Source organism: Corapipo altera, unplaced genomic scaffold (genome assembly GCF_003945725.1).
Source record: "Corapipo altera isolate COAL_440 unplaced genomic scaffold, ASM394572v1 47, whole genome shotgun sequence".
In the NCBI taxonomy this organism is placed as follows: Eukaryota; Metazoa; Chordata; class Aves; order Passeriformes; family Pipridae; genus Corapipo; species Corapipo altera.
In genome coordinates this window covers 1,205,448-1,226,760 of record NW_020884897.1, presented here as the reverse complement: position 1 = coordinate 1,226,760, position 21,313 = coordinate 1,205,448, and the positions used below count along the sequence as shown (strand labels likewise).

The 21,313-nt window shown below is 37.1% G+C and overlaps 1 protein-coding gene across 9 annotated transcripts in view; it reads right to left on the bottom strand.

Annotated features, from left to right (window-relative positions):
• The window catches only part of SVIL (supervillin), a 102,762-nt gene that overhangs the window by 17,883 nt on the left and 63,566 nt on the right, over positions 1 to 21,313 (bottom strand). For 5 of the 9 annotated variants that reach the window (XM_027648371.1, XM_027648374.1, XM_027648372.1 and 2 more), the window contains 9 exons: positions 19,938 to 20,157; positions 14,506 to 14,635; positions 10,365 to 10,442; positions 9,719 to 9,787; positions 4,752 to 4,902; positions 2,047 to 2,124; positions 1,878 to 1,964; positions 643 to 820; positions 236 to 408 (listed from right to left, as the gene is read on the bottom strand). In XM_027648371.1, the coding sequence (XP_027504172.1) occupies positions 236 to 408; positions 643 to 820; positions 1,878 to 1,964; positions 2,047 to 2,124; positions 4,752 to 4,902; positions 9,719 to 9,787; positions 10,365 to 10,442; positions 14,506 to 14,635; positions 19,938 to 20,157 (1,164 nt within the window). The remainder of the gene's footprint in view (positions 1 to 235; positions 409 to 642; positions 821 to 1,877; positions 1,965 to 2,046; positions 2,125 to 4,751; positions 4,903 to 9,718; positions 9,788 to 10,364; positions 10,443 to 14,505; positions 14,636 to 19,937; positions 20,158 to 21,313) is intronic. The other 4 variants (XM_027648373.1, XM_027648378.1, XM_027648379.1 and 1 more) reach the window with 1 other exon arrangement.

Sequence of the window (21,313 nt, the reverse complement as noted above, 5' to 3'; positions counted from 1 at the left end):
AATAAATAATTAAACCTACACACAGGAGGGGGTTGTAGGTAGCTTTCCCTGAGGAAGTCACACCCTTCTCTGCAGACCTCCTAAACAGTCTACATTCAACCTTATACTTCAATCAATTTATTGCCACTCAGAGAGTGTCATTCCTTCATTTCTGGCTTTTGTGTTGGGATATTTTGGTTCACTTTTAATTAAAATAGCAAAATGGTGTCTTGTACAAATCACCCTTCTAGCTTACTTTTTTCTACTTTCATTCTCTTTGACTCCATGAAGGCAACATTCAGTCTTTGTTCAGTGTATTCATGAAGAATATCCTGTCTTGCTGCCAGCATTTTCAGCGGGTTTCTTGAGGACTGGACTCTGCGTGTAGGCCTAACTGCACGTTTGTGCTCTGCTACAGAAGATATCAACCTGAAAAACAAGTAGTGTTTATAACCATCAGGTAATTTTTCTAGGGAGAATCATCTAATGACAAGAAATTAGGATCAGTTCCTCAATTCAGGCGGGAGGGTGCTTTCAGAAATATGCAGAAGAAATGGCCATGCCCAGTACTAAGACACCTACCCACATGATGACTTAGAGCTGAACACTGAGCACTGGCCCTATGTCTGCATTCAAAACAATGGGGAAAAAAGTAGTTCTTACTTTGGTGCATAAGGATCAAAGATGGCATCAAAGTCCTCATCAAGGTCCAAAGGCACTGAGGAAGAAGGGAAATCCACATGGCGATAGAATTTGGAAAATGTTTCATCATCATCCAGCTTCATCACCTCTTTCACGGATCTTCCTGTAACTGTCAGCACCGTCTCTTGCATCCCAGCAACTGCAGGAAAGAAACACCTTACCCAGTAATAATCATACTAGAGTTTCCAACTCTAGGAAAGGTAAACATACCTTGTTTGGTAGTTGTTGGAATGGGGATTTTTTTGGAGGGGTAGTGGTGTTTTGGTTTTTGTTGTTTTTTTGTGTGTGTGTGTTTGTTTTCTTTTTTAACTCATGGTAGAAAAGTGTTGGTAAAGAATGTCAAAACAGTGTAACTGCTACTCATATGCAATAATCATTATACAAAAATGCTTGGGAAATATGGCTAAATGAAAAATTTGGGCACTATAAAAAATGAGTTGTTTTGGTAGGATGATACAAGCATTTTAACTTCTTCTATATTCCATCTTGCGTCCAACCATATAATTCCTTCCTTTGAAAAGATCTACTAGAACTACAAGTGGAAAAGTCACTACTTCAGACTAGTGAGTATGGTAGAGTCATTATTCTACACTAGTGCCTCCTCTGCTGAAATGTGAACACATTTGTTTATGGTATCTGACACATTACAAATTACAAAAGGTTTTTTGTCTTACAAATGGAGGACAGACATACGAAATAGAAACACTGGAGAACTCTAGACAGCTTCATAAATAGCAAACAACCTGTACCAGGAAGCTGAAGAACTGCTATAGAGAGTCAGTTTTCAAAAAAGTAGGAAGGTGAATGAATTGTGCTTGGAGCACAATTTGATTTTAATAACACTAAACTACATGTAAAGCTGTTTCACTATATGGCAATATGGTTCAGACTGGCTGTGTGGCTTTAAGAAATTTTGCTCTCAAGAAGGATGTGCACATCACGTGTAGAGAAATAAGAAAGTTATTTTGGCATTTGTGATTTACTCTATTGTACATTTGTAATACAATAGAGAAACGCTTTTCTTCTTAAAATTTAGTAAAGACTGAATCACAAAAATAAAGCAAGTGATCAGTAAGTGTGGTCTGAATAAAGAAATATTCAGTTTCTGTTACCAGATATTTTAACTAAGAGGTACTTTAATCCATTTACTGAAGTCAGAGAGTGGATACACTGCCACCTTTGGTAACTCTACCAACCTTTGTTATTCAGCCTTCCCAAGAACGACTCCAACTTGTCAAGCTTCATATCTGATTCCAATTGCATATCAGGTCTGGCTTCAATTTCTAAGCAAACCAGAAAGTAAAACCTGTTAATTGACAGAAAGTAAAAAAGCCTGGACTTATCTCAGCCATTTTTATTCCTTACCTTCCAAGGGTTTTGTAGACTTCTGCCGGTTACTGTAAGGGGATGCTACTGATGTTAGAGCACTTGGAGAAGCCAGGCCTGTGTAGGAACAGAGAACATAAGAAATGTAGTTGTGACTTCAGCCCGTGTTCCCAGCAGTGATGACGGGGAAGCTATTTACGGAAAGCAGATGAGCCTGGACACTTCCTATAGTCTGGAATATTTCCCCAGCCTCCCTAATCACTCTATTAGAGATGGTAGAGTGCACTGCCCTACCTGCTCCTTTAATCAACAGCAGCCTCAGAAACCACCCCATTCACAAAAACAAAGCTTCAATTCCAAGTGTCTGTAAGCAAGCTAACACAAAATACAAGCTTTCTCTTGAATACAGTAATTTTAACCTTTTCAAGATAGTAGCAGTTCACTTGGTCTACATTTTGGATTCCAGCTCTACCACAAGCCACATTTTAAAAACATACAAGTGTTCTGAACAAAAAGATACAGTTAGCAAGGAAACTACCAAGATCTTTTTTGGCACCTTCACCTCCACTGTGTCCTCACCACCTTTTTTAAATTCAAATGCATCCCTATTAATACTCGTGGCAGGACGCAGTTTTAAGAAAACATGGAAATGGAAGCAGAAATGAAAGTCAGAGTTCCCATCATATTAAGCACTACTCCCTCCTTTTGTTGCACTCTCCTCCACCCTTTTCAGTAATTATCATAAAGCAATTCATCCTGGACCCAGTGGATAAAATAAGACGATTTTTGTTTAGTTCTTTTCATGTGAATCTACATCGCTCTTATAATAGAAATGGCACTCTACAGGATTCATGGATTTTATTAGGTAGAAAAGCATACCAAAGGAATGAATTGCATCTATTAACTGTTCTTGCCTAGACTTTCAGAAAATGGGGGAACAGACATTTACACCTTTCTCTAATATCTGTTTTCCACTTAGCTATAGCTTACTAATTACTCAGCCATGTAAGTTTAAGCCTTTAGTTATTTTGATCAGATTAAACCAATGTTGTGCTGGGACAACATATACTAACCATGTTTCCACTATCTTTACTGCAAGTCCTACTTGTCAAACACCAAGATAGATTTAGAATATAACTGGGTAGCTTTTCCACAAGCAATTTTTCTCCCTTCTACCTAAGATTTTCAAAGTTCCAGCAGGTTTTAAGTCAATGGGTAAAGCCTCCATCAAGACATACTTGAGAGGACACAGCTCTTAAGCAGCTCTACCAGGACTTAATCCACAACACCACATGGAGAACTGCCTAGTAAAGGATGACCTTCCAATTAGGACTGAAAAATTTTCAGCCACAAGAAGCAATTAAAATACAGCATCTGTGCACATGCATATAATGAATATGTAATTTTGCATTTCTTTCTCATAGTCTCTTAAATTAAAAACTCATCATGATAATTTATTCTTTCAGGCTCTAAAAACAACACACTTGTAACTAAAATCCCACTTGGGGTACTTTTTTTAATGTCGCTGTCATTGCGTTACTTTGCTTCCTCAAAAGAATGATCATAGCACCTAAAGAGACCCATGCAAGGTAATTTTTTTCCCATTAAGAAGAACAATGCTATCACCTTCTATTCCTTTCCAAAGACCAATATATTTGGGAAAAAAAAAAAAAAATCCCAAGAAGCAAGTCTGTGGACAACTGAACAGTTTTTCTTGGTGACGCTCCAAAGTAGGTTACTCTTTACACACTGACCACTGGCATTTCTAGCAGCAAAACAATGTAAGCAGCAGCTAAAAGATTTTACTAATAGATGTAATTCCTAATACCGTGTATTTGTTTATCTGCCAACAGAATGTGGCTTGGATTGCAAACAGTTACTCCTGTTGCAATATTGCCTTTGCTCTACAATGGTGGTTTTTTTTGATGGTTGTCATTTAACTCAAGGTTCGTTGTTGTTGTGTTTAATAACCAAGCTCTTGTAACAAAACAAAATCTAGTATTCATTAAGCACAAGAGGTCAGTTTAAGTGCCTTCTTCCCAAACCTATCATCTTCCCAAGAGTACTGTGAGAACAGCTACATTTCTACCATGTGCAGCCTTCGGAGACTCCTGCCCAGTTCAGAAGAATGATTAGGTCTTGAAAAAGTGACTGAATTCAACAGATTCAAAAAAAAGTCAACACTGCTCCCTTGCCATTTCTACTTCCTGGTTGTATGCAGAACCAGAGAATCCTTTCAGTGATTTCTTCAGCCAAACACAGCACTTCAAGTTGTTGTACAAGACACTATCCATAAAAATAACACTCGTTTGCTAAATATTCCCAGTGTTCCTAAGGGCGGGGGAAGTGCCAGCAATAGCAACAACTAGATTTCACAATTATTCTCTAGGCAGTGCAGCTGGGTTTTCAAAGGAAGGATAAATAAGAAAGAATAATCCAACTATGCCCTCTGGGTTGTATTAGAAGGAGAAACAAAACATATATCCCTGTTCAAGTGATAGACTTCCACCAGTCAGAGGCCCGTAATAACTGGATGGCAGTGCAACAGTGCAGAACAAAATAGATCAATATGAGGGCCACAAGAAACTAAAGTGAACAGCCTCATGACATGATATTCAGCTGAAGACAAACAGTCCTCCCCTTGCTAAACACAGATACTGTTTCTGCATAGCTTTAGCTTGACTTTATTTTGACTAGACAGATAAGAGGTGTCTTATTTATACTGGGATCATTTCATCACTGACCTTTCTTTACCATTCGGCCAGCTACAGTGAACTGTGTGGAGTCATTGGCTGCTCCTTTACCCTTGGACTTCCAGGCTTCTTCTCGAGCTGTAATCAGGTGTTTCCTTTCCTCAATGGTCATTTGACTCTCCTGGTTATCTGCCATTCTTTGCTTTTTTGGGGAAAGAGAGAAACAGGTGTTTAAAAAAAAGATAAATAACCAGGATACAGCTAAAGACTGGCTGAACATTTCAACTGCCAGATGCAGAGGGAAGGAGAAGGAGAACAAGCTACTGAAGTCACAGACACAGCTTAGTGACCCTCAGATGCTTCACTGTCTTGCTGCCCCATCACAATGTGACTATGAGGTTTTGGTCTGTGCTCTTTGACCTTTTCCTGGAACTACGAGCCAGGGTAAATGGTCCCCCTCTAAGCAAAACAAACCATTCACTCTGCAAATGATATAATTTTTCAGACCTCGTTCTTTTGAAGTATGACTTGCTACACAAGTGAGATCACTAAACTGACATTGAGCAGATGTTTTTGAGTGTGCAAATCTGCAGGTGGCATAGGGAACAGCAAGGAAATGGTGCAACTTCAGTGTGTGATTCCTGAATCAGTCTCTTACAGTAACTCAATTCTCCTGGCAGGATTAGCAGCTTTATCTCTCCAGAGGCTGCTCACTTTAGTTCCTATGTCAGCTTGCTCTACGAAATATTTTTCCAATGACTGTGATCATCACCACCACCCTTTTTTTTTTTTTTTTCAGGTGACCCTTAGCTTTCCTTGCTTGCTTTAGAGGTTATCAGCCAACAGCTTAAGTGATCAGAAGCAGAAGGTGAATTATCTTAGTGCCCTCCTAACTCAAAGGATTGATGATGGTACATTAAATGGGAAAGAAACTGAACTTACACACTCTGCTGTAGCTATGTCACGCCAAAGAAATATTACTTTAATGCACTTATCTTAAAAAAGTAGCAACATTTTAGGGATTATACTGCATAGAAATCAGATGTAAAAGTATTTTTAGTGCAAGGGACTATCAATGCTAGAATTACTTTCAAATTGTATGTTATTCATCATTTTTCTTCACAACCTTGCTGCTAGAATTGAAAAAAAAATTAAAATCTCAAGCTTTAACACACCTCTAACTCGTGGAACCACAGAGGGAAAATGCAAAAGTATGCAAAAGCTTGTGAACATAAACATTCTTCTTCTTTCAAGACACAAGAAAGAGATATAAACCCACTTATTTTATATTTTCATAAAAATCAAACAGACTAAATAAATAAGTCACTTTATATAAAAGCTGTTGTGACTGCAGAGGACACACTAAAATAGAGATCTCATAGCTTTCAGCATTTACCAGGATCAGTAGCAATCAGCCAGAAGAGTGAAGACAAGCCAGAAAATAGCTTGTACAAGGACTAGGACCATGAGAGCCTCCACTCTTTCCCTCTAGTTCCATATATCTCTGCAGCCTCCTGCAGTAAAACTTCCTTACAATTTATCAGGAAAGAGTGCTGGGCAGCCAGATAATATGACTGCAAGCCATGATAATCAAGATTAAAAACTGTGATTTTTCCCTAGAACTCAGAAACGTTCAACAGAAATGACAACATGCAAGTCTCTTCAGTGTCATTTCCTCATCTGTCAAAGCCTCAGAATGCTATAAAGAAAAACACTGAAGTATCTCTCTTCATTTCCCCAAGTCTACACCCATTCTAGTGTCAGTACAGCCACCTCTGGGATGAACAGTTGGCAGAAAAAAACACAGCAACATACTAAAGGAGACCTGGGCAGGAAATTAATAAATACCTAATGAAACCACGAGGGAAATTTCATACCCAAAACTAATACTTTTAACTTAGTAAGGGTGCTGACTTCCATTACAATATGAAGGGAAGTGAGGGAGAGGGACAAAGAAGTAGAATCATATGGATTTGGTTTTGTTTTGGTTTTTATTTGGTTTGGGTTTTTTTAAACTTACAAGGGGCCTAATTTTGGATTTTGTCTTAAGTGAATACCTGAATCCTCGGAGTCTGCAGAGCTACTGAAAATTCTGGAGAAGCAGACCTCGAAAGTGTGTGTACTAATCACTACACACTTGAATTGCAAGAAAGACTGTGAGTAATTCTGGAGCTGTGTCAAAGGACAAAAGAGAGCAGCCGTCTGACAGCAAAAACAAACTTTTTTTTTTTTTTAATGGAAGATTTCAAGCTGTTCCATTGGGTAAAACATCTTTGGAGTTCTTAAAAAATAAAATCTCAGATTGTATGTGTATGTTACACAACTCAGAGAAATTCCATACTAGATCTCTTCCTAATGCATGAAGACTCCCATCTTAATCTACAAATAAATAAACAAACTAAAAAATTATAAAGTGAATAGATACCAAGCAATCCCCAACCCATTTAATTTCCCATAACAATCCTGGTGAAAAACAGAGGTATATGTCATGATTAAATAAAAAAATTATTTTTCTATAGCTGGAGAGCTAACAGGAGCCAATGCAACTGTCAAAAGAAACTTCAGAAAAAATACACCTGGTAGTTGGGAACAGTTTAGAAAGCTTCCACTATTACCACATGCAGCATTTGTGAAGGAATGAATAGGTCAAAGGACATTCCAGTTGGGAGAAAGTATGTCAAGAAAGTTAAAACTCAAGAAGTTTTTAAGTATAAATTTTATTTTCAAGTGAAAAAAAGGTAAGACATGAAAGGAGAATCTCAAATTTACAAACGTAAAAAAGTAAAAACAAGAATTAGTATGTAAAGAATGAATAAAAATAATAAATAAAATCTTAAGAATGAAACAGCTTCAATGTGTGGGTTTTTTTCATTAAAAAGGTAGTTACTTTCAATGAAATATTCTAATTCATCATGTAAAATACATATATGTGTTCATTGATGTCTTAGGTGAAATAATTGGAATACAAACACAAGCAGTGAATTTTTAAAAAAGCCTTTGAAAATGGGAAAATATACAGGACTGACAAAAGCTTAGATGGAAAAAATATTTAGAAGAAGTAAAACTAAATCATGTAGGTACAGGTCACACAAGCTGTGTGTTGTTCCAGAGACCCACTAAAAGACTGCTGCAAAGACAATCAATGAAGAATCAAATCACGGGCACGTAATTAATGCCATTCCATATGGCATTATGGAAAAAAGGTTTAATCAAAATGGTAAGTTTGATGAGCTCAAGTGTGATTAAATATATTAACACAGTTACCTCTGATTTCTTTAATATATTTGACTTAATCACAGATGACATTCTGAGGCGGGGTTTTTTTGAGCAATATAAAAACATCAGAGCAGTTTACAGGCTGCAAACTAGACAACTGACTGAAAAATTATTTCTAAACAGAAAGTACCCATGCAGTGATCTGATTCATCCCAACTTTGATTAAAATATTTTCATGAACACGGGAAAAAAAAGAGGCAGTTCTGCTAAGACCCTCATGAGGACACCAACATACACAAAGTGATAAAGATAAAGAAGAGATAATCATATAGATGGGTAAAAAAAAGGGTATCTGAAAAATCTGGTAAATCAGGATTTTAAGAGAAATGTTATTTGAAAAGGGAAACAAGCAAACCCCAGAAAATTATGAAGACAGAAAAAGAGAGAGAAAAAGTCCCATGGAACAGTTGTTTTGAATAGATAATCTGTACTGCAATAGCTCATCCATTTCCAGCCTCCATGCTTCTACCCAGGATCCTGACAATTTTGAAGGGTTTCAGGAAAAGGCTGAAATATTTTTTCAAGATTTAAAAAAAGAAATTACTTCAGATTAAATCAGATGAGTATATATTTTCACTGAAGAGGGGGTTAAAAGTTACATTTTACACAGCAAGAATAATTATATATGAAAAATCACTTAATATTGCAGGGAGTTTTCTGTATGCTGACAGTTAGGAATAAAGACTGCATATTTTCAGTCAATGGAAAGATGAACACTTTTTGGCTGTTTTCCTTTTAAGATAGATGAAATGAACAGCCCATTGAAGGACCTCCCCTCATTACTGGAGGGACATTAAGTTAGACTATATGTTTATCTTCTAGATACACAGAGCTGGTGAACTCTGTCACAACAAAATTAACAGGTGATCTGAAGTAAAAAATAATAAGCTATATTAAATCCAGAGCTTATGGAGAAGAGGTAATACTAACACATTTCAGTTACTAGTTCAAAATTTAATATTTAATTTAAAAAACTGTAGTAAAAGATCATACTCAAAAACAGCTATGAAAGTGAATGTGGAAATGGTAAATATCAGTCATCTAAATGTTTATAGTATATCCAGTAGCCCCTTCCGTACTCACCATCCTCTATTCCAGCAGTGAGTATGTGCTCCTTGAATTCACTGCCATTTTACACATACTGGTCAGAATGCTCCCCACATGTGACACAAACTGTGTATGTGTGGGAATGAAGAACCCAATGGATTCCTAATAGTACTACAACCACAGATGTGAGCTGGGAGACAAGGGACAAGGAGGTGTAATATAGCAGAATTAGATTTGCATAGATCTATTGAGAACTTCCACTGAACTCTCCTTGTTTTCTTGAGTTTTTCTTCAGCTTGTTTCTTTGCCCACTCTTGCCTTTGCATTTTTTAGCTCTGATCATGTGAATCAGGTACTGTTTGCTCAGATCAAGATCTACTATTGTACTTCTGCTCAGAGACAAATTTGTTACGTAGAAAGTTTATATTTCTCGTTATCTATTAAGTCTTCTTAAGTAAGTTCTTCAAATTGTTTATGATGGAATTGCAGAGGTATGGACATGATTTTGAGGAAGACCTCACATGAAGCTTCTCTAATGTTTACTGGAACAGCAGCAGAACTCTATTCCCAAGCAAATACAAAGTTAACTCTACTGCCACAAGTTGCTTTGGGAATATGTATCTTCGACCTAAATGTAATTTTCTGTCTTACTCCTCCCTCCAATAATTAAATATGAAGTTTATAGAGCATTTCACCTTCCATCTCCAAGGATGACGTTCATCAGAAATCAGAGACCTTGATTCTTTCAAACTAGTACTACAGACCTTAAAGGAAGAGAGAGAGAGAAGCAGGAAGATGGGACAGTCAGAGAATAGAAGCAGGATGTGCTAAGGCAAAAATCCTTTACACAGGGACTAGGGAAAAACACTATAGGAAAGTCACCTCTGAAAAAAAGTAGCTTGTTTTTTTATAGTCAATAAATTATATGATGTTATGTCTTACACTGTATATGCACATTACTTACAGGGAAGTCACAGTATGCAGCATTTTATTCTAAAATAAATGCTGTGCAGTTACATACTACTCCTTTTATATACCCTTTTTAACAACTTGCAAGTTTTCAGTATCATAACAAATGTAATAATGTTTCCTTCTTTTACTTTCTCAAATATTGTCTAACATAGATAAAGAATTTTTAGAAAAGCAACCATTAGAGAAACAGTAGAATGTATATTGAAGAAGAGTACACAACATAGTGGCATGACACTACGTTTCTTTAAAGCTGCATTTACTAAGCTGGTTAATGAGTTAAGAGGATTATTAATTTCCTATGTAAGAAAACACTTAAAATGTGCTTACTTGAAATTGTTGAGCATTTAAATTGTGCAGACTTTTGCTCACCTGATTAATAGGTAGAAAAGGATGAAATTTATGAAGAGCGGGTATAACAGGAGAGTAAGTAGAAGCATATACAGGTTCCTATGACAAGGACAGAAGCAAAGCAAAGGAATTAGAAAAGAACTGAACTACCAGAAATGGAGATGGGGAAGAAATAACTCCTCTTTCCCTAATTTCTTACTTAATATTTAATCTTCTAGAAATGTTTTCCCTATTGGAAAGCCAGAGATAAAAAATGTTGTCATAATACAACAGCACACTTACCAAAACCATTCCATGCAGGAATTATCCAAGTTAGTAACAATGTTACTACAACTCAACACAGAACAAAACAGTACAGCTGGAAGATACACTTTTCATATGCTGATAATTTTTATATGTCTCTGTTTTCATGCATCATTAAATGGATGAACCATGTCAGCAACAATGCGAATAATTCTGCTGGAAGTTTAATCAGACCCTGCTAAATAACAAGCCATTTATTTTCTGGATAAAAGGAAAGAATGCTTACTAAAACTAGGAGACCCAAATGCCATCTGGAGGGAATTGCTAAGCCCACAGTACTACTCAGTGAAGGTGAGTTCACCATTCTAAACAAAGCCTACAAATAACCCCTGCCCCAGAGCTGGGCTTACCCAAAGCTGATTAGACATGGCTTTATCATCTATAATTCTTCTTCCTTTCTATAGGTTAAAGCAAGTGTGGAACATGGGAAAGAATACTGGTAAACACAGCTCATTAGAGTAGCTCAAAATGAAGCCTAATCATTAGTTTCAGTTTTGATGAGAATGAGATACAAGCACTTGGTGGATGCCATATTTGAAATGGATAAAACTACTACCACAGCAAGAGACTAATATTTTGCCTGAAAGTCACTTTTTAAGGGTTCACCCCCTTTAAGGTTTTTACACACTTCACCTCTGAATAATTTTGAAATGACTGCTCAGCCCTAGCCTTTAACATCAGTGCTGAGCTGCAATTTAAACTTGATGTAAGAATTAAGTGTTTCAAATGTCAGTCACTTTAATGCAATTGCAATGCATCTGGCAACCACATTAATCAGGGACTCTCTTAAAAATGGCTGACTATAAAATAAGAAATTTTCATTCCCGTAAATCTTGCTATTTTGATACCAGGGGAAGATCTTAAAGTTAGTAAATTTTTCTACTCATGAAAAAAGCCCAACAAACTGGAAATCTTCCATCCATCCTAAATTGATGAACACAAATATACTAAATCCAAAATATTTTTCCCAAATAAAAGGGATTTTTTTTCCATTAAGACATTCATCAGTGTACAGTTGTTCCCCTGATGTTAGAGCTATTCTTTGAATTGTCCAAGTATGTTTTACCATATATATAAATAACTTAAGAAGGCTCATAGCTTCCAAAAAACCTTCCTCCTGTGTGCAGCAATCATCAAAACAGATGCTGGACCTCCAAGTAAATCTCCACTTCCCCCCCTCATTTGTATTGCCTTTAGTTAATTCCTTAGTCCCTTCTTTTTTTCCCCATTTGAGGTTGCTCTGTCAGCTTTTTCACAAATTTTATGGTTTTTTCTACAGTTTAGTCTACGTGTAAATTACTATAACACATTGGGAGAAATATCTCACCATGCAGACAACTGTGCAGAAGTCTTTCGACTAGAAGTGATGAAACAGCACTATTTAATATAACTATTTTATAAAGAGTATGAATCTTTCCACTTTTTTTGTTTATATGAAATCTAAATGTACTTTAATAACTTCTAATTTATACAGCCATACTTCAGTAATCAAATCTCCAGAGCAAGTTAGATAACCTTTTAAGGGAGAGACACACACAAAAGAAAACCCAAAAAGGTGTCTGACTACATTAAAAGAAGCGCCATACTGCAATTAAAAATGTCAGGCATTACTTTGAACCACCAGGGCATGACAGAAGTTTACACACCCTTGGTGTCGATGCACAGCTGCCGTGTGTGGAAATTGTATAACTAGCTCAAAATGCAGTAATTAGTACAATTTCTGCATTTTTTTTTGCAATCCAGCAAGAGAAAGAACCAAGATTCTCAAGTACACCACAGTCTCAAAGTTCTACAAACAGAATTCAGTGGCACACTGCTTCACGGTTCTCAAAGGATAACAGCCATCACATTGACTAATTATCAAAACGAGTATTTCTAGATTTAAAGGCAGTTGACATGGTGTCTTGTAAACAGTGTGGTCAACTTATTAAAGGTTTGCATTATTTCTCATATATCACATAATGAATCAGCATCACAAATATCAATACAGCTCAAGGAGTTGGGTATCTTACATATCCAAGTTTTCAACCATTGGCAGACATGCAAATACTTTGATTTTGGCTCTAAACAGCCAAGAGCTAATATGAGCTATCAGAGTGGGCGACCCAGTGTCACAGAAACTCCCACTGCTAGCAGTATCACTTCAAAGCTTGTATCCTTCAAGCACTTCATGCTCGCTTACTTGCTTTAAAAGCCTAACTGGCGCTATACTGAGTGAAGTTGCTGCACATGGAAACACAGCAGGGAGGATATGGGTGCTGAGGACTGAGAAGAGAGAACAAAGGATTTGTCTCTGACTAAAACTTGGCAGCTGTTAAAAGCTTTTTCTCAACCCCATTGTCTCTAGCTGGAGTACATTTGTTATCTGATTTCAACAGTTGTCATTTTGGAGACTAGCCTGTTAAAAATGTGACCAAAATTTTGCTTCCTTTGCTGAAACTTTTTTACTTTAAGATATGTTTCAAACTAGCAACTGGATTTTTGAACAAGTCTGCAGGGCAAAACCAAATCAAACCCCATAAACCAAACTGCAAAAATCAGCTTTCTTGTTTTCTGTCCAGTTAATGCAACAATTGATGAGTCATATGTTCAGGCACAGATTTACCTTCAATAATGACAGACCGTGACCTTACTTGTAATATAGTGATGGAACAGGAGACTTTTTGTTACTGTTTGTCTATACTATTTAATAGAAGCAGGACTTTCACAAATAATTGGATCCAAAGATTACTGTCACCATTAGTAAAATTTGTAACACGAATTTTATTTTCACTTGTCATCTGGGAAATACTCCTTCAAATAGTAAAGGTGTTGGAAACGGCCTATTTTATCTGACACTGTCATTTTCAAAATACTAGACTCAGAAGGGAAACAAGTCCACATTGGCCCCATATTTTGAGGCAGCAGTCAGTCCATTTGGAGGCAAATCTCCCAGTCATCCTCACTTTCTGTGCTTTGGTTCACACTGCAGAATGCACAGACTTTTGGATGAAACTAAGCCCCGAAGTGCCCTCCCAGATTCCCATGTAACACTAATGCTGGTAAAGGCAGTCAGGCCACAGGACCAGACTAAATTTAGTCTGAAGTTTTGCTTCAGGCTAACCAAAAGAAACAAGTATGGCATGGATAGTAGGTCCTCAGCAGTAATCATTCTGATTTACAGATCCAATTCTGCTGGGCAACATAACTTACTCATGTATAGGCACAACCAGAGTGTGCTAACAATGTGGACCTCCCTTTCCTCTCTACACCTTTCAATCCATCTCTCTCTCTATTCATTAACACTGATAAGACAGAAAATCCCTGTCCTGACAGTTTTGGCTATCCAAAACCTGAAAAGATCATGCAAGATAACCGAAAGCCAAATAGCTCATGAATGCTCTGGTACCTGCATTTCCTCAGTGGTTCTAGGATCCAAAATTACTGGTCAAAACCCCAGTGTTTGCATAGAGATGACAAAGCTTTAGGAATGTGAAATTTTTACAAGCTCACCCATACATAAGAAAACACCTGAACTAAGTCTTAAGGTAATTTCCTCCTCGTGGGACGGATGTGGGCGGAGGGTAAGGGGAAAGGGCTTAAATCATTATACATGTTCCAGAAGCCTTACAGACCCATTTAGTAGTTCATAATCTCCTGATGTGAAGACATTGTAACCAATATTATATGTCCCAAGACGGTGAAGCTATTCTCATTTAATGATCTCTCATGTTGGGAGAATTGTTTTTTAAATAAGCCCGACAATAAGAGGAATAACAGGAGCTAGTAGCTAATATTAGGCATGCCTGTCTAGTTGGATGCATCTTCAAAAAGCAAAAGCATTTCAAGCAAGATGTTTTTTCCAAACAAGGACAATTACCTTCTTCAACAGCTGCTCAACTTCTTGCATCTGCGTACTACGATCAGCAACAGGGACTTTTGCATACTCCTGCTTTTTGCTGAGCCTGCTCTTCCAATCTTCTTCACCACTCTTCTTCAGCAATGCCAACCTAGAAGGAAAACCATGCCAACAGGTAGCTTTAAACACTGTACTTCCCATTATCCTCAAAAGATAACCTTACTGTTGCACTAAAGCTGCATTCAAGATAATTTGAAATTAGGTTTTCTAACATTAACTATAGTTATTTACATTTCATACAAATATACAAGGCTCACAAACGAACACAAAGCCTTTACTGTACATGTTGAACAGGAATCATCTGTCAAAACACAGACATCTAGATTTGACATAGGCACCCCAGTTAATTTGTATAATCAGCGAAAATTGCCAATACAGTCAAGGGAGACCAAGGTACAACGCAGATCATCCTAAAGTAAACATATAAATAGGTTAGATTAGTAACTGCTTTTTTTCCTCCTCCCTTCTGTTGATAAGGCACAGAGATGGACTAGCTTGGCTATGGATACTTATCCTGCGGATGACCAAAGTTACGAATACGTATCCTACCTTTAGCCTTCTTTGTACTCGTAAAAAAAATTTTAAAAATTATTTTCTTCAAAACGCAAGAAGAAAGAGGTCTGTTCAGCAGGCACACACCAATTAGGTCTCATCAGGCACATCAAAGGACAACTCTACAGTTACTACTTTCACTACAACTCCAGGGACTGAGGTTACTATCAGACTCCCCTGGATCACTTAGTACCTCCTTGCTTAGTTCAGGCGTTGCTGTGACACAGATCAGCAGCACCAATGCTCTAATAATTTCATGCTAACTACACTACAGCTGTGAAATCTATTAGCAAGATTCAACTCATTTAAAGGATACCTCATATTTATAATGTGGATTACAATTAATCTCAGTAAGTAGGATATTTTCCAAGTGCTGTTTCCTAATCTTGAGCAAAATTCTGAACATAGCTCAAAAAGACACTGACTGGCTCTGGTGGGGACAACATGTAGATTTATTTTGCTAGAATTAGAACCTATTTGTCCATACAAACCTTGAGGTGATTAGTAGGGTAGGGTAAGACAGTCAGGAATATGAGGTCTATTCAGGCATGGTCTTTAGCTTACCTTCCTCAGAAATTAACATCTGTATGAATTTTCTACATTCTGGAAATCGTTCTGAGTATCCAAAAAACATGTATCTGCAGCACTTGTGCAAACAGTTGCATTGGTCCCCTAAATAATTTTTATTTTAGTTGAATTAAGTTTTACTACATACCTTTTTAAAATTTCGTTAAGTATTTCAGTAAGTATTATACAAAACCCTTAAAACTATTAATATTTGAACAGGTTCAGTAGTTAAACCTATTCTGACCACAAGATATGGAAATTCTTTTTTAGAGATGTGATTACTGTTACTCTCACAGTAAGTCTTGTCTTGAAACTCTGAGGAGGAGGAAAGAACTGAGTATGTTTAGCCAGAAACCAAGTTTCAGGCAGCTGCTTCCTGTGAAAATCCAGGGGGTGCAACTATGCTACTGACCTATCGAGGATGATCAATTGGGCCTAAGGCGGTCATTTGAGAAAAACTAAGAATGCAGAGAACAGTAATCCACAGCATACAATGGCAGTAAGAAAGTTAGTATTCAAGAAAGCAGTTATTTCCTCTCTTCCTGCCCAGGCAGGCAGTGCTGGCAGGCTTCACATTGCCTGGTTGCTTCATACCTCACAGCACGGGATGAGTAGGGGTGAGAAGGACTCACAATAAGGAGTTGAGGTCATGGCCATTGTTTCCAGAATGGATATAAGAATTCACTGCCCAGAACTAATCTTCTGGAGTGCATCCATGCATGTGTGAAACTGTGGAGGAGACCGAGATGGGACTGAATTGCCACCATGTAAGGAATTATCTTCAGTAGCTATGTTCTCTCATGTCAGTTTTGCTTAGATACGATCTGTGATAATTGAAACTGGAAGGTATATTGGTCAGCTTTGGCCTAAGATGGGTTTGTTTTTAAAAATGTCTTTAGCAGGCAGGGGAAAAAAAGACTTTTTTTTTTTTTTTTTTTTTAAAGCTGGCTTTACTGCAGGGTATTTGATCTTTGACCCAAATAGCCTGGTTGATCAGGGAGAGAAAAATCTATAATTCTAAGAATATTTGTGTCTCTGGAGACTTTGTTTTCTTCTCTGCCATAAGGATGGATTCATACCAGCCCTCCGTTCTTCACTGCTTTGTGTAATAAAACAACTCACCCCTACAAGTGAGAACACACATTTGTCTGTTTTGAGCAATGAAATCACCACTTAAAGAAATGTGTATGCTCTGTATGGCAAAGAAAACTTCACTGCTGTGCAAAACCAAAGCCATGCACTTCTTTCGAACAATGGAAGTGGCAGTAAAGTCAGATGCCCTGACTCAGCAACAATTGGGTGGAGGGTGCCCTTTTGTTCAAATAAAGATGCAAGAACTACTGAATTGGTTCATGCAAGCAAGTCCACCAGCTCAGTAGCTTAACTCAAAGTAGACAGAAGTTGATTCTTTGGAAAATCTTCAAAAATAAGGCAGTTATTAGGTATAATGCTTAGATTTGTTTAAGACCTGCTTCTTACTAGTTTCATTACATACCTCTAGTTTTCCACTTTCAATAAATAATGAATAATCATTTATTCGTTATTTTAACTATTCAGTTATACTGCTTTTGCCTCCAAAAGTTCCTTTTCCATTCTGAAAAAAAAGTTTTAATCTTCTCTTGAAGAAAAAAGCTTTTTTGTATGTCTGCCCATCTTTGACAGCTTGCTCTGTGTCCTTCTTTCACCTGCTATTGAGATAGAATATGTGACATCAAGATCGAATGATCATCTTCCCAGGGGTGCCAGGATGGCTTCAAAGCAAAAGCTTCCAGAGCTGAAGGCAAAACATTGGATTAATACTGAAGGGAAACAGAAACAAGATTTGAACAATGGTTTTGCCTTAAAAAAGAGTGTTGCATGAAAGGCCTTGGTAAAAGTCTTGGCAAAAAATGTCCAAAATGACACATCTTTCTTCTGTGACAATATTTTAGTATCTTAGCTGCTAGTGTTACCCTTGAGATAAAGCAAACTGGACATAGGCTTGTCTTTCACATGTACTCTGTTGGCTGTACTTGACTAACACTTTTCAGATAAATCATAAATCCTGGAGGCAATGTGAGATACATAACTACAAAAAGGAAGTTGACTGTTAAAAGAGTGCATAAATCCAGCATAGCGAGGACCAAACTGCATAAGAAAGTATTGCTCTGGCATCCATACATCAAAAAAGGTTGAAAATTAAGTTAAGATTCCTCCTCAGAAGGTGTGAATGATGGTAAGAGGGCCACCAGAAATTAGTTATCTGTAACTTTTTTAAATGGTGATTATGGCATGCAGTTGACTTCTAAAGCGGAGCTGATAGGACAGGTCTTCTAGCAACTTTGGTCTCCATAAAAGCACAAAGACAGGAGAAGAGAGGTATCTTTCTTCCTTGAAAAATCATGATTTTCATTCTCCCATATAATATGTGTAATTCTGAAAATGCCAGGCATGCACTCACTCCACAAGGATAATATTAGTTCAGCGAAGCAAGTCTTTGAGAAAATCACTTTCATCCAGACCAGCATTCATGCATCCTGCCCAAATACCATTACATGTGTGGAAAAGTTGTTCTTCCAAAAGGTGAAAGAATGTCTGACACAGCCAGAAAAATCCACTGGATGGGAAGATGAAGTTAGTAAATGTAAAAAGGGAAAAAAAAAAAAAGTTCATCCTAAGCAAAAATGTTCTTTGATGTTTATGAATACTTGGCATCACCTACAGCCAAGAAAAAGAAAATGACTGGTTGTAGTTTTTAAATTCTGGGACAAGAAGCAGACTACTGTGGTATTTTGGAAGTCTAAAACATTTTGGTACCATCTCAGTCATTTACAGATATTGTGGAATCACAATATACAAATTCCTGACAATATAGCAGGTATTTTCTTCTGTCAGCTCTGGGACTGACTAGACAGTCTTGTAGCCCTAACAAAAGCAATTCCTGGTTGTGAGTGTGACTGACAGCCTTCTACTTCCATTCCTCAAGAGATCAACTCAGTTGAGGTATTAAAGCTAGGACTAAAGCAGCTACTAATACTTGGATCTTCCCTCCAACCTCTTTTTCCGCACCAGGATCAGGGGAGGCAAACCATTTACAACCTATAAACCAGAAGTTATGGATCTTGAACCTTGTCTGCCCAGACAATTGACATGTTTACATTAGGAGTATGGGAAGAGGGGTGAAAGTTGCTTTAAACAGAACAACAACAGTAAACTGAAAAAGATAAGCACATCCTTCAGAAGGGCACTAAGACTGCACAGCTGCTGTAGCTGCCCCTGCACCACCTTTGTGTAAGGGGGAAAACAGGGAGTGGGGATGCTTTTTAAACGTGGATGACTCACACACCTCCTGGAAATACATGAATTTAAGAAGTGTACTTCAGAATCGTGTAAAATTTTAAAAATATGGTTGAGTTCCTAATATCATACCCACCTCACCAAATGAGGGAATACTTTTACAGACTGAACGTTTAATCAAGCAGCTATTTTTATTTATTGGTTCTGCTTTCACTGCAGAAAAACTGAAGTAAAAATAGGCCTATCTGTCAACCTGAAGCAGTCATAATTTTACTCACTAGACTGCTACAAATTTGGGATTGAATTTATATTCTCAAAGTTTTAACTAAATCAGAAAAACTTTTAGAAGTACTACAGCAGCTATTTAAGGTCCAGCCCTGAACTCCTACTGTCTGCACAAGCACAGGACACTTAACATTTTGTTTCAGATCAGAATGATCTTGAGTTGGAAAAAGTATTTCTAATATTCCTACAAACCTGTCTAAATTTAAAAATCCCTACAGTAAGTTCTTGGAAGTCAAAATGGCAACCATGTATTTCTGAAGAAGACGGGGCAATACCAGAGAGTCTGTCCCTGACTCCCTGTACTCAGTTTAGTTAAGAGACCCACACAGACCAAAAAGAAATGGTTATTTAAAAAACCAGAATCACATTATAGGTGTTGTAACCGAAAGCAGAACCTGGGGAAGTAGATTAAGTGTATGGGTACAAATGTATTTTTTACAACTTTAATTTTCTGAAATAGTTATTGGTTATTCAGGTAGCTCTTTCAAAATCAGGTTTTTATGTTCTCTTAAATGGTAATTCTCATTCACCATCATCTGCTTTATAAGGATGTCAGGTAGATTAGCTGCATGTTTCTGCTGTTAGTAATAATAAAGCCTAATAATCACTACTTAGGTTTTTCAGAAACAGTTTTAAAGCTTCTTTTTATACCATCATCAGTCTAATAACTGTATTTACAGAGATCATTAAAAAAAAAAGTGAAATTTAAGTACCTTTCCTTAATTGACATAGTTTTGCCGGAATTATCAAGGACATCCTCAGTTGTTTGTGCTTTGCTCTCTCCAGTGGAAAACATCTCACAGGAATTCTTATAAAATTTGCCTTCCAGTTGCTCAGAGAGCTCCTGCAGTCTACAGGATGCCGCAGCTGCAGTTTGTGAAACCGTCCTCATTGCTGATGTGCTGGTGAGTTCAGAAGCAGGCTCAGCATGGTCTGCCCATTCAAAAGAGAAGTGCTGCATTAGACTTAGTTCTATACTCAAAGATATTTTAGATTACTAACACCGAAGCAGCAGATGTTTTTTTTTAAACGTTCATATCACATACTCTATTAACAGGGAAAAAATTCTGGCTGAGCTAAATTAAAAAGATTAATCGTGAAGTATTATTTGCTGCAGAGACTGGCTGTTTCTGACTGATGTCCACATGAAGCCACAGAATATCATGTTCAACACACAGTTCTGAACTTCATATGGATGAGGCACAAACTGCTGCTCCCATCATCAGACCAGCAGGAAAACAAATGGAGAAATAAAAGTGAGAGGGGACAAAGAGCAAGGGAAAAGAAGCAGACAAAATTTAAACAAGAAATTAACTTATTGGTAAAGCAGTTTAATGCATAATAAGTAGCCTACTAAGAGGACATTTAATAAATAGAGGCATTATTTTCTGGGAGGGTGTTGGGGGTTTTTTGGGTTTGTTTCTTTAAGTAGCAATTAAACCACAGGAAAAACCATCTTAATGAAAGATAAATGCACCATTACAGTTATCCTTAAAGAAATATAAGCAATCTTCATTTTTCTTCTTGAAATTTTATAAGCACAGCATCCTTCTGATACATGACTACTGTTTTATCCCAGTCTCCATCTCCCCTGCAGTCATCAAAAGCTAACTGGATAGAATGGATACTGCTTTTGAGGAATACAGGCAGAACTATACCATCCACTCCATGCCTGTGTGAAGATCATTAAATTTAAAATAAATTAACTTCACAAGACGAAGACAAAAATGCTTTCAGTGCTACAGGGTACTGTGGTCCTGTCACCCATCATAATAAACCACAAATGCAATACAACATCCTTCTAAATTCAACAGAACAGAAGACTTTGTGCAATGATCAAATCCACTGATTATTTCCAAAACTCTTTATTTAAAGATGGGCAAGCTTACTTTTTAAGTTTAAATTATGCTGTGCATATAGAAATGCAATTGCTCTGAGAATTTCTTGGTTTGTATTTGTCACCACACTAAAAAGACAATAATATCAATTTTGCAAAATTAATTCTCTGAAAATTATCTGCTACTAGCTATGTATGCATATATGTAGTGAATTCATAACTATATATGCACAATAAGGCAAAAATTAAGGG